Here is a 12,304-nt window from a genome sequence, read left to right as displayed (position 1 = left end):
GCGACACAATCTGAAGTTAGTTGGGGGAATGATCAAAGGCAACATGAGAAAATATTATTTTACTGAAAGAGTAGTAGATCCTTGGAACAAACTTCCAGCAGACGTGGTAGATAAATCCACAGTAACTGAATTTAAACATGCCTGGGATAAACACATATCCATCCTAAGATAAAATACAGAAAATAGTATAAGGGCAGACTGGATGGACCATGAGGTCTTTTTCTGCCGTCAGACTTCTATGTTTCTATGTTTCTATGTTTATTATTGTTGTGAGCCGCCCCGAGTTTGCGGAGAGGGGCAGCATATAAATCCAATAAATCTAATCTAATGTAATCTAATCTTCTCTTCAGTTGAGGCAGAACAAACGGTGTCCTTGGCATGGAGAAAGGAATCTTTGGAATCTTTCCCCTCTAACTACTCACTACCCCTCCCATCCCCCCTTGTGTTGTGTCAGGCTGAACTCTCTAAACTCCACATGAAAACTCAGGCCTGACACCCTGATTGACATTCAATTTCACATGCTGTGGCGCACATTCAACTTTGTATAGAGCAAAGTATACAATGAGAATATTTCATTCATTCAGATCTAGGATTGGTTATTTGAGTGTTCCCTTTTTTTTTTAAAGCAGTATATTTTAATGTAGAGAAAAAGCAGCAATGATCTCAGAATAAAGGGCAAAAACTTACTTTCAAATGACCACTTGTTCAGCGTAGAATATAAATCTTCTATTTCTCCGTTCTTGTTACAGAGTGTGTCTATCTGATGCATAAAGTCAGCTAAGACCTGTGGAAGAGATTGAAACGATCCCTTAGTGTTCTGCATCAGAAAAATAAAAGGTCACTAGGAAGGGAGTCAAATTTTAAAATATTAATGTCATGAGGTCATGATGGCGAACCTGTGGCACGTGTAGCCATATCTGAAGGCACATGAGCAGGGGTGGGCAGCAGGCAGGACGGGGTGGAACGCAGTTCCACAGGTGGAAATGAGGATGTATCCAGAGCTCCAGCTGATGGCCGGCTGTCACTTCCTGGATTACTGGTCTTGGCTCAGCTCTCCTTTTTTCCCCTGCTGCTGCTGCTGTGTATGCACTCCTTGCTTTTTTCCTCTTTCCTCCTTCCTGGCCTTGGACGAGCTTCCCTCTCTCCTGCCTGGCTCCCCTCTAGCCTCACACAGCCACCTCCCACCTGAGGTGCAAGCAGAAGGTGTTGGTGGAAGCAGTGCTGGCAGCATTTATGCTTCTGGCAGCATCCATTCGCCTAGCTACCCAGCCTGAGGTGGGGGGGGGGGACCCAGGAAGCAGAGCGTGGGAAGCGCAAAACAAATTGTCACCCTAGCGAACAACACTGGTAAGGTTGTAAGTCGAGGAGTTAACAGTTCATTTGAACAATCATGATCGTTCAAACCACTCCCACGTGGTTACATAGCCAGCAAGCCACTCCTACCCAGTCGAATGACCATTAAGCCACACCCACAAAATAAGCCACACCCACAGTGGCAGTAAAAAATTTGGCTGCCCAGTACTGCACACGAGGCATTGCCATATGTCAGCTCCAGCAGGCATGTGCATGCTGGACAGCCAATTATCTGTCTTCCAGAGGGGGGGGGAGGCTATTTTTGCCCTCCCCAGGATTCAGGAAAGGCAAAAAGCAGATGAACGGGCCAACTGGAAGTCCAGAGGCTTCAGTGAGGTCTCTGCACGTGAACAGGGGGGAGGGGGCAGTAGGGGTGTGTGCATGAAAGTGCAGGGGGAAGGGTACTACTTTATGGGTGTGGCACATGTGTGCCCACTATTGTATGCACACACAGTCTTTTGACACCCGAGCAAAAAAAAAAAAGGTTTGCCATCACTGTCATAAGGCTTTCAAGTCTATGGTGTGTTAATTCTACACTTGGAACATCATGTACAGTTCTGATCAGTGCATCACAAAACAGACGCTGCGGAAAACATACAGAAAAAGGGGGATCAAAATCATTGCAGGGCTGAAAAAGCTCTTTTTATATGGTAACATATAGAGTGCATGAGCCAAAAAGAGGGCTGTGAAAATATTTACTAGCCCCTCGCATCCTGGACATAAACTATTTCAACTCCTACCCTCAAAACGTCGTTACAGAGCACTGCACACCAAGACAACTAGGCACAAGAACAGTTTTTTCCTGAATGCCATCACTCTGCTAAACAAATATCTCCCTCAACACTGTCAAACTATTTACTAAGTCTGCAAGTTTTTTTCTCATCAATTTTTTTACCCATTTCCTCTCACTTATGACTGTATGACTATAACTTTATTTATTTTATTTATTTATTTAGTCCAATACACAATGAGAGTTTTAGTGTGTGTGTGTGTGTGTGTGTGTGTATATATATACACACACACACACACACACACATACAATAGGAAAATATATCTATGAAAGAATAGAAAAGAAGATATAGTAATAGAACATATCAATGAAAGAATAGAAGAAGAGATATAGGAATAGAAGAAAGGAATAGGAGATATAGGAGAGCAATAGGACGGGGGAGGGAAGGCACTCTAGTGCACTTGTACTCGCCCCTTAATGACCTCTTAGGAATCTGGAAAGGTCAACCGTAGATAATCTAAGGGTAAAGTGTTGAGGGTTTGGGGATGACACTATGGAGTCCGGTAATGATTTCCACGCTTCGACAACTTGGTTACTGAAGTCATATTTTTTACAGTCAAGTTTGGAGCGGTTAATATTAAGTTTAAATCTGTTGTGTGGTCTTGTGTTGTTGTGGTTGAAGCTGAAGTAGTCGCCGACAGGCATGACGTTGCAGCATATGATCCTTTGGGCAATACTTAGATCTTGTTTAAGGCATCTTAGTTCTAGGCTTTCTAGGCCCAGGATTGAAAGTCTAGTCTTGTAGGGTATTTTATTTTGAGTGGAGGAAAGAAGGGCTCTTCTGGTGAAGTATCTTTGGACATTTTCAAGGGTGTTAATGTCTGAGATGCTTGTATCCTTAAGATTGTATCCTTAAGATTGTTGCTTGTATCCTTAAGATTTTATTAATATTGTTTCCTGATTGCTTATTTGACCCCTAGGACAACTATTAAGTGTTGTACCTCATGATTCTTGACAGATGTATGTTTTCTTTTACGCACACTGAGAGCATATGCACCAAAGACAAATTCCTTGTGTGTCCAATCACACTAGGCCAATAAAGAATTCTATATTCTATAAGATCAAAATTATCTCAGGGCTGGAAAAGCTCTTTTTATGTGGCAACTTTAACTAAGTCAGAAGTGAAAAATATATAATTAATACCTGAGAGGGGTGGTCTGCTGGAGGTTATCCCGGAGTTCAGATAACCTCTAGTTAAGATTCTGTGCAGTTCGGAGAATCCCCAAATCCTACCACTCCTGGCTGGTCCTGCCTTGCTGCCCCTCCCCTCTCAGGATTCCCCACATGGCCTGTTTTGAATGCCGGCTATGTATGGAGGCTCGGGGTGGTGGTAGTGGAATGGGCCTACCGGAGGTTCAAGGAGGACATTTTTGCCCTCCCTGAGGCTCGAGAAAAGCTTCCGGAGCCCAAGGAGGGCAACCTCTCCCCTACGGTGCAGGAGGGTGTCCCTCTGACCTTCTTGCCAATCAGCTTAAAGCTCTGGATTCGCACTAGTTTTATGGTTGTGGGGTCACCCCAACATAAGGAACTGTATTAAGTGGTCATGGCATTAAAAAGGTTGAGAACTACTGATAGATATTAGTGGGGCTACCTTTGAAAAGTGTTTGGAAACTTCAGATCGTGCAGAATGCAGCTGCGAGAGCAGTCATGGGCTTCCCCAAATATGCCCATGTCACACCAACACTCCGCAGTCTACATTGGTTGCCGATCAGTTTCCGGTCACAATTCAAAGTGTTGGTTATGACCTATAAAGCCCTTCATGGCACCAGAGCAGATTATCTCAGGGACCGTCTTCTGCTGCACGAATCCCAGCGACCAGTTAGGTCCCACAGAGTGGGCCTTCTCCGGGTCCCGTCAACTAAACAATGTCGGTTGGCGGGACCCAGGGGAAGAGCCTTCTCTGTGGCGGTCCCGGCCCTTTGGAACCAACTCCCCCCCAGAGATTAGAATTGCTCCCACCCTCCTTGCCTTTCGTAAACTTCTTAAAACCCACCTCTGCCGTCAGGCATGGGGGAACTGAGATATTCTTTCCCCCTAGGCTTCTACAATTTACGCATGGTATGTCTGTATGTATGTTTGGTTTTTACAATAAGGGTTTTTTTTAGTTATTTTAGTATTGGATTGGATTGTTACATGTTTTTATCATTGTTGTTAGCCGCCCTGAGTCTACGGAGAGGGGTGGCATACAAATCCAATCAATCAATCAATCAATCAATCAATCAATCAACAAACAAACAAACAAACAAGTAAGTAAGTAAGTAAGTAAAAAATAAATAAAATAAAAAATAAAATAAAATAGAAATTAAGTAAAACTTTTAAACCATTTGCAACTGAAGGCTAGATAGGAAAATTTGCCCCTCACTCTAATATTTCCTCTATTTCTCTATAGAGAAATTTGGCACGCTTAGAAGGAAGTTGCAGCCTTCAATTTGCTCTCATGTGGTACATTTCTACATGACAGCTAAAGCCATGAGTTGCACACAATATTGTTGTTTCATAGATTCCCAGCTGGCACGAGTTAAGAAAGATTTCACATGATATCTGGAAAGATAATTTTCTAATTTCTCCCCTCCCTCTTTTAAATCAGTGCACATAATAATAAGAGTGTTCCAAATTACAAATTACACCCGTGTCTGGGTCAAACTTTTCTTATGCGATACCTCATTGATTTTAGTGTCCAGCTTCACAATTTCCATGGGTTTCATTAATTTCTTCTGAAATGCACTTCTCACTCTCTGCCAGTCCTTCCCTTCTCTGTGAAAAGCAAACATTCAAGGGATTAAAATAAATTTAACATTTCCTGGTTAAAATGAAAGGTCTATGAGGAAATGTTAAAACAATATTAAATCTGGGTAGTTTTTTTGTAAGTGAATGCTAATATAGTTTAAGATAAGATAACAAGCAGACTAATCAAGATTGACAATATGCAAAATTGCTTTGCATCCGAATATATTATTTGTTTTCTTTTTTAAATTTTTTTTTTACATAAATCATAAAACAAACATACAAATAGACAAATAAAAACAAAACAGCAAATGGAACAAAACATATAAATACAGACATTTGGGGAAAATAATTTGTAGAAGCCAATTGTAGAAGTTTCCCCATATCTTATAATATTCTGTGTCTTCTTTTCCTTCCAATGTTTTGGACATTCTGTCCATCTCTGCACATTCTAGTATCTTTTTAATAATTGTACCTTCTTCCGGTATTCTCTCGACTTTCCATTGCTGGGCGTAAGCTATCGTAGCAGCTGTTAAAATATGGATGGCCAAATACCTAATTTCTTTTTTAATTTTTGTATTGAAGATGCCCAATAAATATAGTTCTGGTTTTTTTTTTCCAAATTCTTGCGATGTTATTTCTTTTAACCAATCTGCTATATTATTTATTTTCAATACATTAAAGACAAAATTTCCCTTCAATCAAGCTTGAACCCTGGGCATCAGTGTTCCCTCTAATTTTTTGGGGGGGTAGGCGGAAAAGTATAGTGTCTGAGCGGCAGTCCCTTCGGGACTGGGCGGCACAGAAATAATAAATAAATAAACAAACAAACCTCAGAGAATGTTTTGCCTCAGAGAATTTCAAAATAAAATACTGTACTGTGTGTCTATAACAGTGAGCTCATAATAGGGCAACTCTATCAATATCAAAATGCCACTTAAATAGTTGAGCTAGTTTCAAACTAGATTTTGATTTTCTTTCTCTCTTCCTTACTCCCATTCTTTTTCTTTTCCTTCCTCTCTTTTTTCTATCTGTTTCTCTCTCTCCCTCTCTTCCTCTCTCTCTCCTTCCCTCTCACTCTTTCCCTCTCGGCTTCTGGGCAGGTTTGGAAAACTCTGAGTTGATGATGATTTTTAAGTGAGCGATTGCTCACTGCTCAGCTTAGAGGGAACTATGCTGGGCATACATGGAAATGAACCTTATGCATGTGGTTTTCTGCTGCTTTTTACTGGAATTCTTCTTATTTAATCTCATCTAAAACTTTGAGAGTCCCGTTTATCTTTGGGGAAGATGTATCCGATACTTCCTCCATTGCCACTGATCTTTGGAGGAAATCACTGAAAGAGGTCAGTGATCCCTTACTTTTACTAAGCTAAATTACCATTATACAGCATTCTTCACATTCTGCAATATTACCCTTCTAGCTTGAATGTTATCTTATGTGCATTAGATCTAAAACTGCCTTTTTTGTCCTGCTGCAATTTTTCCATTCTAATGTTGCCAGAAGGGCTAGGTCCAAGTTAACCAGAGACAATGCTGCAAATTGCTTCTTTACAAATTGCTTCACTATGATAACCTTGCTTGCTTTCAGGGTAAAAGAGCAGAACATGGTATCCACCACCTACAAATGGGACTTTGGCTTTTCTCCTATGATCATTTAATATTTATAAATAATGAAACTATTTCCAAAGACTCAAACGTTATTTATGAAACAGCAATCTGAACTAGTTGCTTTTAGCATCCCTTGTGTTTCAACCTCAAGCCAAACATAAGCACAGGGCATTCTCAGCACAAAGTGGCATGCATCCTTCCACATCTTTACTCACAGGATAAGTAGCCCATAGCCCTCTTTACGGTAGTCTCGATAGGCTTTCCAGGGCTTAATCTCCAATCGCTGGGGATACGCACTCTCTTTCCTGTAGAGAGACTCTAGCAGACAGGGTGACCCTATATGAACCGAGTCAAAACTCCCAAGTTTCATGCGGAAGATTTTGCCAAATCTCTGGTGGTACTCAGCCTTGAAGAAAAAGAAAAAGAAAGGAAGAGGGGAGGTTACACCGGGTAGCTAAGCACTCTGTCAACTCCTTGCAAAGAAGAGTCACAGAACACACAACATTCAGTTCACACACTGGCTGTTTAGTATTCTATAAGACACGTTTCCTGCAGACAAAAGATGGACCAGCACAAATCTGTTCAAATTGTGGCGGAGGTGGTGAGAGGCTTATATTAAGCATTTGATTAAGAACTTCCTAGTGTCATGAGGCACAATCTGAGGTTAGTTGAGGGAAAGATCAGAAGTAACGTGAGAAAATATGATTTGACTGAAAGAGTAGTAGATGCTTGGAACAAACTTCCAGCAGACGTGGTTGTTAAATCCACAGTAACTGAATTTAAACATGCCTGGGATAAACATAGATCCATCCTAAGATAAAATACAGGAAATGGTATAAAGGCAGACTAGATGGACCATGAGGTCTTTTTCTGCCGTCAGTCTTCTATGTTTCTATGTTTCAATCTTCTGTGACATAAGAACATGTTGTCAGACAAAATGCTTAATTCTTCTTCCTTAAGGAATTTTTTAAAAAATCACCACAAGATGCAGGAATGGCAACCTGTTGTTAAGGATGCCCCAGTACACTTGAAGACTGACTGGATTAACGTAATCCAATTTGTAGGGAATGATGCTATCTGGGAATTTGGCAATCGGGGCGTCCAATTAAGAGATGCTGAACTAAGATGATCTTGGAAATACTTTCCAAACTCTTTTTAAGAGATTATTTCTCAATCCTGCCATTTAAAACCTCAAGGTCAGAGAGAGTTAGCAGTTGCTTTAGACTACCTATTCTACCATACATGATCCTCAACAGTCAGCCAAACAACTAGCTTTGGGGTGAAGGATCTATTGGGAAGGGGGAGGAGAGGAAACATGGGTTATTACTCACCAGCGTCTGGTGCTGTTTCTTGAGGCCCCCTTTCCAGAGGATGTCTAAGAGGCTACCCAGCAGAGGCCATTTGACCGGACCGGGCAAAGCAGAGAGTGAATGGGGAGCGTGCATGGGGCAAGAAGGCACCTGAGCTTTGGGCTCCAAGGCGCACACGGACGAAGTGGGCAGCTGCTGCTGCAAAGCAGGTGCGCTCCCAGGACCTCGCAGCTTGAGGAGAGAGCTGAGCAAGGGGGCTCGCTTCAAAGGGGAACTCATGATTCTGGTACTAAGATGGGTGGGTGGATGTTTCAAACGCCGGCGAACCTCCAGCTACGGGAGGGCTGTACCCCCAAAAGTCAGAAGAGCTATGAAGGGAACTTAGAACGGCGGCGATCTAGCTCCGGGCAGTCGGGATTCCTAGCGAATGAAAGAAACTTTCCCCCCCTTTCGTGTCGGTGGTGTCGGATGAGGGGAGATTGTCTCCTTTCACGCAAAGGAGGTCTGCAGTGCGGCGGGATGAGGATGCTGCGCTCTCTGCGCTCGGGTCCCATAGCGCGGCGCAAAGAGGGCTATACGTATAAGCGTTCAGGGGCCGGTCTGCCGGGCTTTGCCAATTGGAAGGCAGGGGAGGAGAGCGGAGAGCGCTGGGTGGGGCGGGGGTAAGGCGAGGGCGGCGGCCTCCGGGGAAGCCTCTGCGGAGACGGAGCGAGTAACCGCTCGGGCGAAGGCGCCTGCCTTTCCACGCCTCCCTACTGCCCGAACGGAGCTTTCGGGGACTCCCCGGGAAGGCAGGGAGGTTTTTGCGGCTATCTGGCTGCGTTCCTCCCGGGGACGACTCATCCTGGCACCGGCGAGCTCTCCTCTTCCTCTTGGTTTCTGGCGAGCCCTTTTCCTCCGGGAGCCCAGCGAGTCAGGCGCCGGCGAGAGAAAGAGAGAGAGAAAGAGAGTGAGTGAGTGTGTGAGAGAGAGACACACAGAGAGAAAGTGAGTGAGTGTGAGAGAGAGACAGACAGACAGAGAGAGAGAGAGGAGAGAGAAAGAAAGGGAGAGAGAGAGAGAGAGAGGAGAAAGAAAGAGAGAGAGGAAAGGGAGAAAAAGAGCGAGAGAGCGAAAGAGAGATAGAGACAGAGAGAGAGAAGGAGAGAAAGAAAGAGAGATAGAAAGAGAGATAGAAAGAGAGAAAGACAGAGACAGAGAAAAAGAAAGAGAGAAAGTGTGTGTGTGAGAAAAAGAGTGAGTGAGAGAGTGAGAGAGATCTCCTGCCTGGGATAGCGGTCGCTGCACTTCGCAGAGTCAGGTGGAAGCCGGCCGCCGGGCCGTAGATCTAGGAGAGGAACCGGGGAAATGAAAGGCGCGGCATATCTTTAAACTCTTTAATCTAGTGTAGCGCGCTCCTTAGTTCTGGGGAAGCCTCAAGACAGATGTGGTCACTAAAAAACGGCGAGAGGATCTCCGAGCTGAGCGGGACGGACAAATGATTTCTTGCGATGATCTGCCCCGTTTCCCCTTGCTGGAAGGGACCCTAGAGGTCTTCTAGTCTGCACACACACACACACACCCCCCCAAAGCGGGAGAACCTATCCTATACCATCTCAGACAAGTTTAAACTGTCCAGTTAAATCTCCCCTTCTTTCCCAGTTGCGGTGAGGGAAAATAAAAATCTGTGAAATTAAAATCACGCTTTAAATCTGATTTGACGGACCGAGTTAGGCAACAGCAGCACAGGTGCTTGTCTATAGTTCCCAGCCGACCGGTTTTTTGAATATCGCCTGTCTGGGGTGTATGGTTTTAGCAGATCTGGTGCAGGAAAACATGAGCTAGAATATTGTTCTGTAAACTTCTTGGGTTTGCTTGAAAAGCAATGCGTGTTCTTAAGGAATAGAATATAAATATTTATTGCCCAAGTGTGATTGCAAACACAAGGAATTTGTCTTTGGTACATATGGGAATCATTAGCATAATCCCATCATTACGGTAGGGATATAGGCTTTGTTGTTGCTATTGCAGCCACCTAGGGAGAGATCCTGTCCTATTAATGTTGGTGGGAAGTGTTTTGAGGACGGTGATTGGTTGACAGATAAGCCAATGGCTTGTCTTTCCCAGTCTAAATTACAACCTCCCCTCCCCTCCCTTCTCACTCCACCCCTGAAATTTACCAATGACTGGGCAAACTGGTTGGGTCACATAAATACACTTCCTTTATAAGGACCATCCCTGGTGATGAGGAAGATAAAGTTTACACACCATGGCTCAGTGTCAGGTTGTTTAAACAGAGGCTGGGAGGGAAAAAGCATTCAAAGATATAATAATATTTATAATAATATAAATACATACCAGTAAAGGAAAAACATTAGGACAGGGGAGGGAAGGCATTTAGTTTACTTTGAGTTTCAATCTGTTGTATGCGTGTATATTGACGTTGTAGCAGATGATTTGATGGGCTATGTTTAGGTCGTGTTTGTGGTGAAATAGTTCTAATCTTTCTAAGCCTAGGATTTCAAGTCTGGCTGTGTAGGGTATACTGTTGCGAGTAGAGGGTTGATCCAACTCCTTAACCAGTGCTCACTTTTCATATCTCAAGACCTAAAATGGTCACCTAACATCAAAAACATCATCAAAAAAGCACAACAAAGAATGTTCTTTCTGCGCCAGCTCAGGAAGCTCAAACTGCCCAAGGAGCTGCTGATACAGTTCTACAGAGGAATCATTGAATTTGTCATCTGCACCTCTCTATAACTGTCTGGTTTGGTGCTGCAACCCAACAGGACCGACACAGACTTCAGAGGACAATCAGAACTGCAGAAAAAGCAATTGCTGCCAACCTGCCTTCCATTGAGGACCTGTATACTGCACGAGTCAAAAAGAGGGCGGGGAAAATATTTACTGACCCCTCACATCCTGGACACAAATTGTTTCAACTCCTACCCTCAAAACGTCGCTGCAGAGCACTGCACACCAAGACAACTAGACACAAGAACAGTTTTTTTCCGAACGCCATCACTCTACTAAACAAATAATTCCCTCAACACTGTCAGACTTTCTACTAAATCTGCAGTTCTATTCTACTAGTTTTTCTCATCATTCCTTTCACCCATTTCCTCCCATGTTGACTGTATGACTGTAACTTGTTGCTTATATCCTAAGATTTTTTATTAATATTGCTTCTTCATTGCTTATTTGACCCCTATGACAATCATTAAGTGTTGTACCACATGATTCTTGACAAATGTATATTTTATTTTATGTACACTGAGAGCATATGCACCAAGACAAATTCCTTGTGTGTCCAATCACATTTGGCCAATAAAAATTCTATTCTATTCTATTCTATTCTATTCTATAAGCTTTTTTTTTTTGAAGTCTGGATAGGAAAGGAGCATTTATGTCAGCCACATAGTGCCGATATAGCAGGAAGGCAAAAGAAAGAACTGCACTTCCTTAGCTTAGTAATGAGACCTAAATCACAGTGATTTAAGTGAACATCTCAAGTAAACATTTATGTCAGACATTCTCTACCTGTCCTCGGTTTTAAATGAGCCATTCTGACATATGCTCTATTTCTAGCCAGGACAGATGGGGGGGAAATGAGTTTGTTAGACTCAGTAACATGTTGTTGTCAAGGTTAAAGGAGTGCTGAAACATCAAATATGATTCTAATTCTACTGCCAAAAGCCAAGTATTATATCACTTGCAGGGAATATGATAACACTTATTAAATAACTGAGGGGATATCAAGGTGAAGGAAGCCCCACTTCCCCAGAATAAAATATTATTTATTCTTTATATTAAAAACAGGCAGAATAAAATATTTGCCCTGATGGAGAAGAGGAAAGACAGAAAGGTAGAAAGCAGCCCAATCTTCCTGCTATATGAAAACAGCCTCAAGTAGAAGCATGAAGAGGCTAATCTTTAGGAATGGAGATTTTGTATCTATTCAGAAAGAATCTATTCATAAGCAAAGAGCAACCAGAAACTCCAAATAAACAATAAAATAGGCAAAGATTCAAAGCTGTCAAGATTAGCTCAGACAAACTTTTTCTTTTTTAATTTTTTTAATTGAATTTTAAAAACAAACACAAAACAACAACATTAAACTTTAAATAAATTTGTACAGACATAATAGATGCTAGCAAAGTGAAAAACAAAACAGAAAAAGGAAAAAACAAAAACAGTGGAAAAGAAAAAACAAACATAAATAAAACATACATTTGGGATGTTTACGTCCCCTTCTCATTCAGAATTATGACCAGAGATATGTGCGCATTTCCCTATTTTTGTTAAAGTATTTGCTTTCATATTTACATACTTGTGTACTTTTCTACAAACTTGGATTCTAATCTTTTGGACTATCTTTCTTTATAGTTTTTTTTCTTTTATCCTTTGTTTCTTTTAACCAATTATAAAAGTTCTCCCATATGCTGCAACGTCCTTCCGGTCAATGACTACTTCAGCTTCAACTGCAACAACACAAGAGCACACAACAGATTCAAACTCAATACTTACCGCTCCAAAC

The 12,304-nt window shown here is 42.2% G+C and overlaps 1 protein-coding gene across 1 annotated transcript in view; it reads right to left on the bottom strand.

Moving 5' to 3' along the window:
* The window catches only part of CYP24A1 (cytochrome P450 family 24 subfamily A member 1), a 32,833-nt gene extending 24,493 nt beyond the window's left edge, over window positions 1-8,340 (bottom strand). Inside the window, exons 1-4 of the mRNA XM_070748801.1 lie at window positions 7,810-8,340; window positions 6,694-6,884; window positions 4,804-4,897; window positions 688-784 (exon numbers count right to left, since the gene is read on the bottom strand). Of these exons, the coding sequence (XP_070604902.1) occupies window positions 688-784; window positions 4,804-4,897; window positions 6,694-6,884; window positions 7,810-8,067 (640 nt within the window). The 5' untranslated portion in view covers window positions 8,068-8,340. The remainder of the gene's footprint in view (window positions 1-687; window positions 785-4,803; window positions 4,898-6,693; window positions 6,885-7,809) is intronic.
* Window positions 8,341-12,304: the final 3,964 nt, after the last annotated feature.

Source organism: Erythrolamprus reginae, chromosome 3 (assembly GCF_031021105.1).
Source record: "Erythrolamprus reginae isolate rEryReg1 chromosome 3, rEryReg1.hap1, whole genome shotgun sequence".
Classification (NCBI taxonomy): domain Eukaryota; kingdom Metazoa; phylum Chordata; class Lepidosauria; order Squamata; family Dipsadidae; genus Erythrolamprus; species Erythrolamprus reginae.
This window is presented reverse-complemented; position numbering and strand designations above follow the sequence as displayed.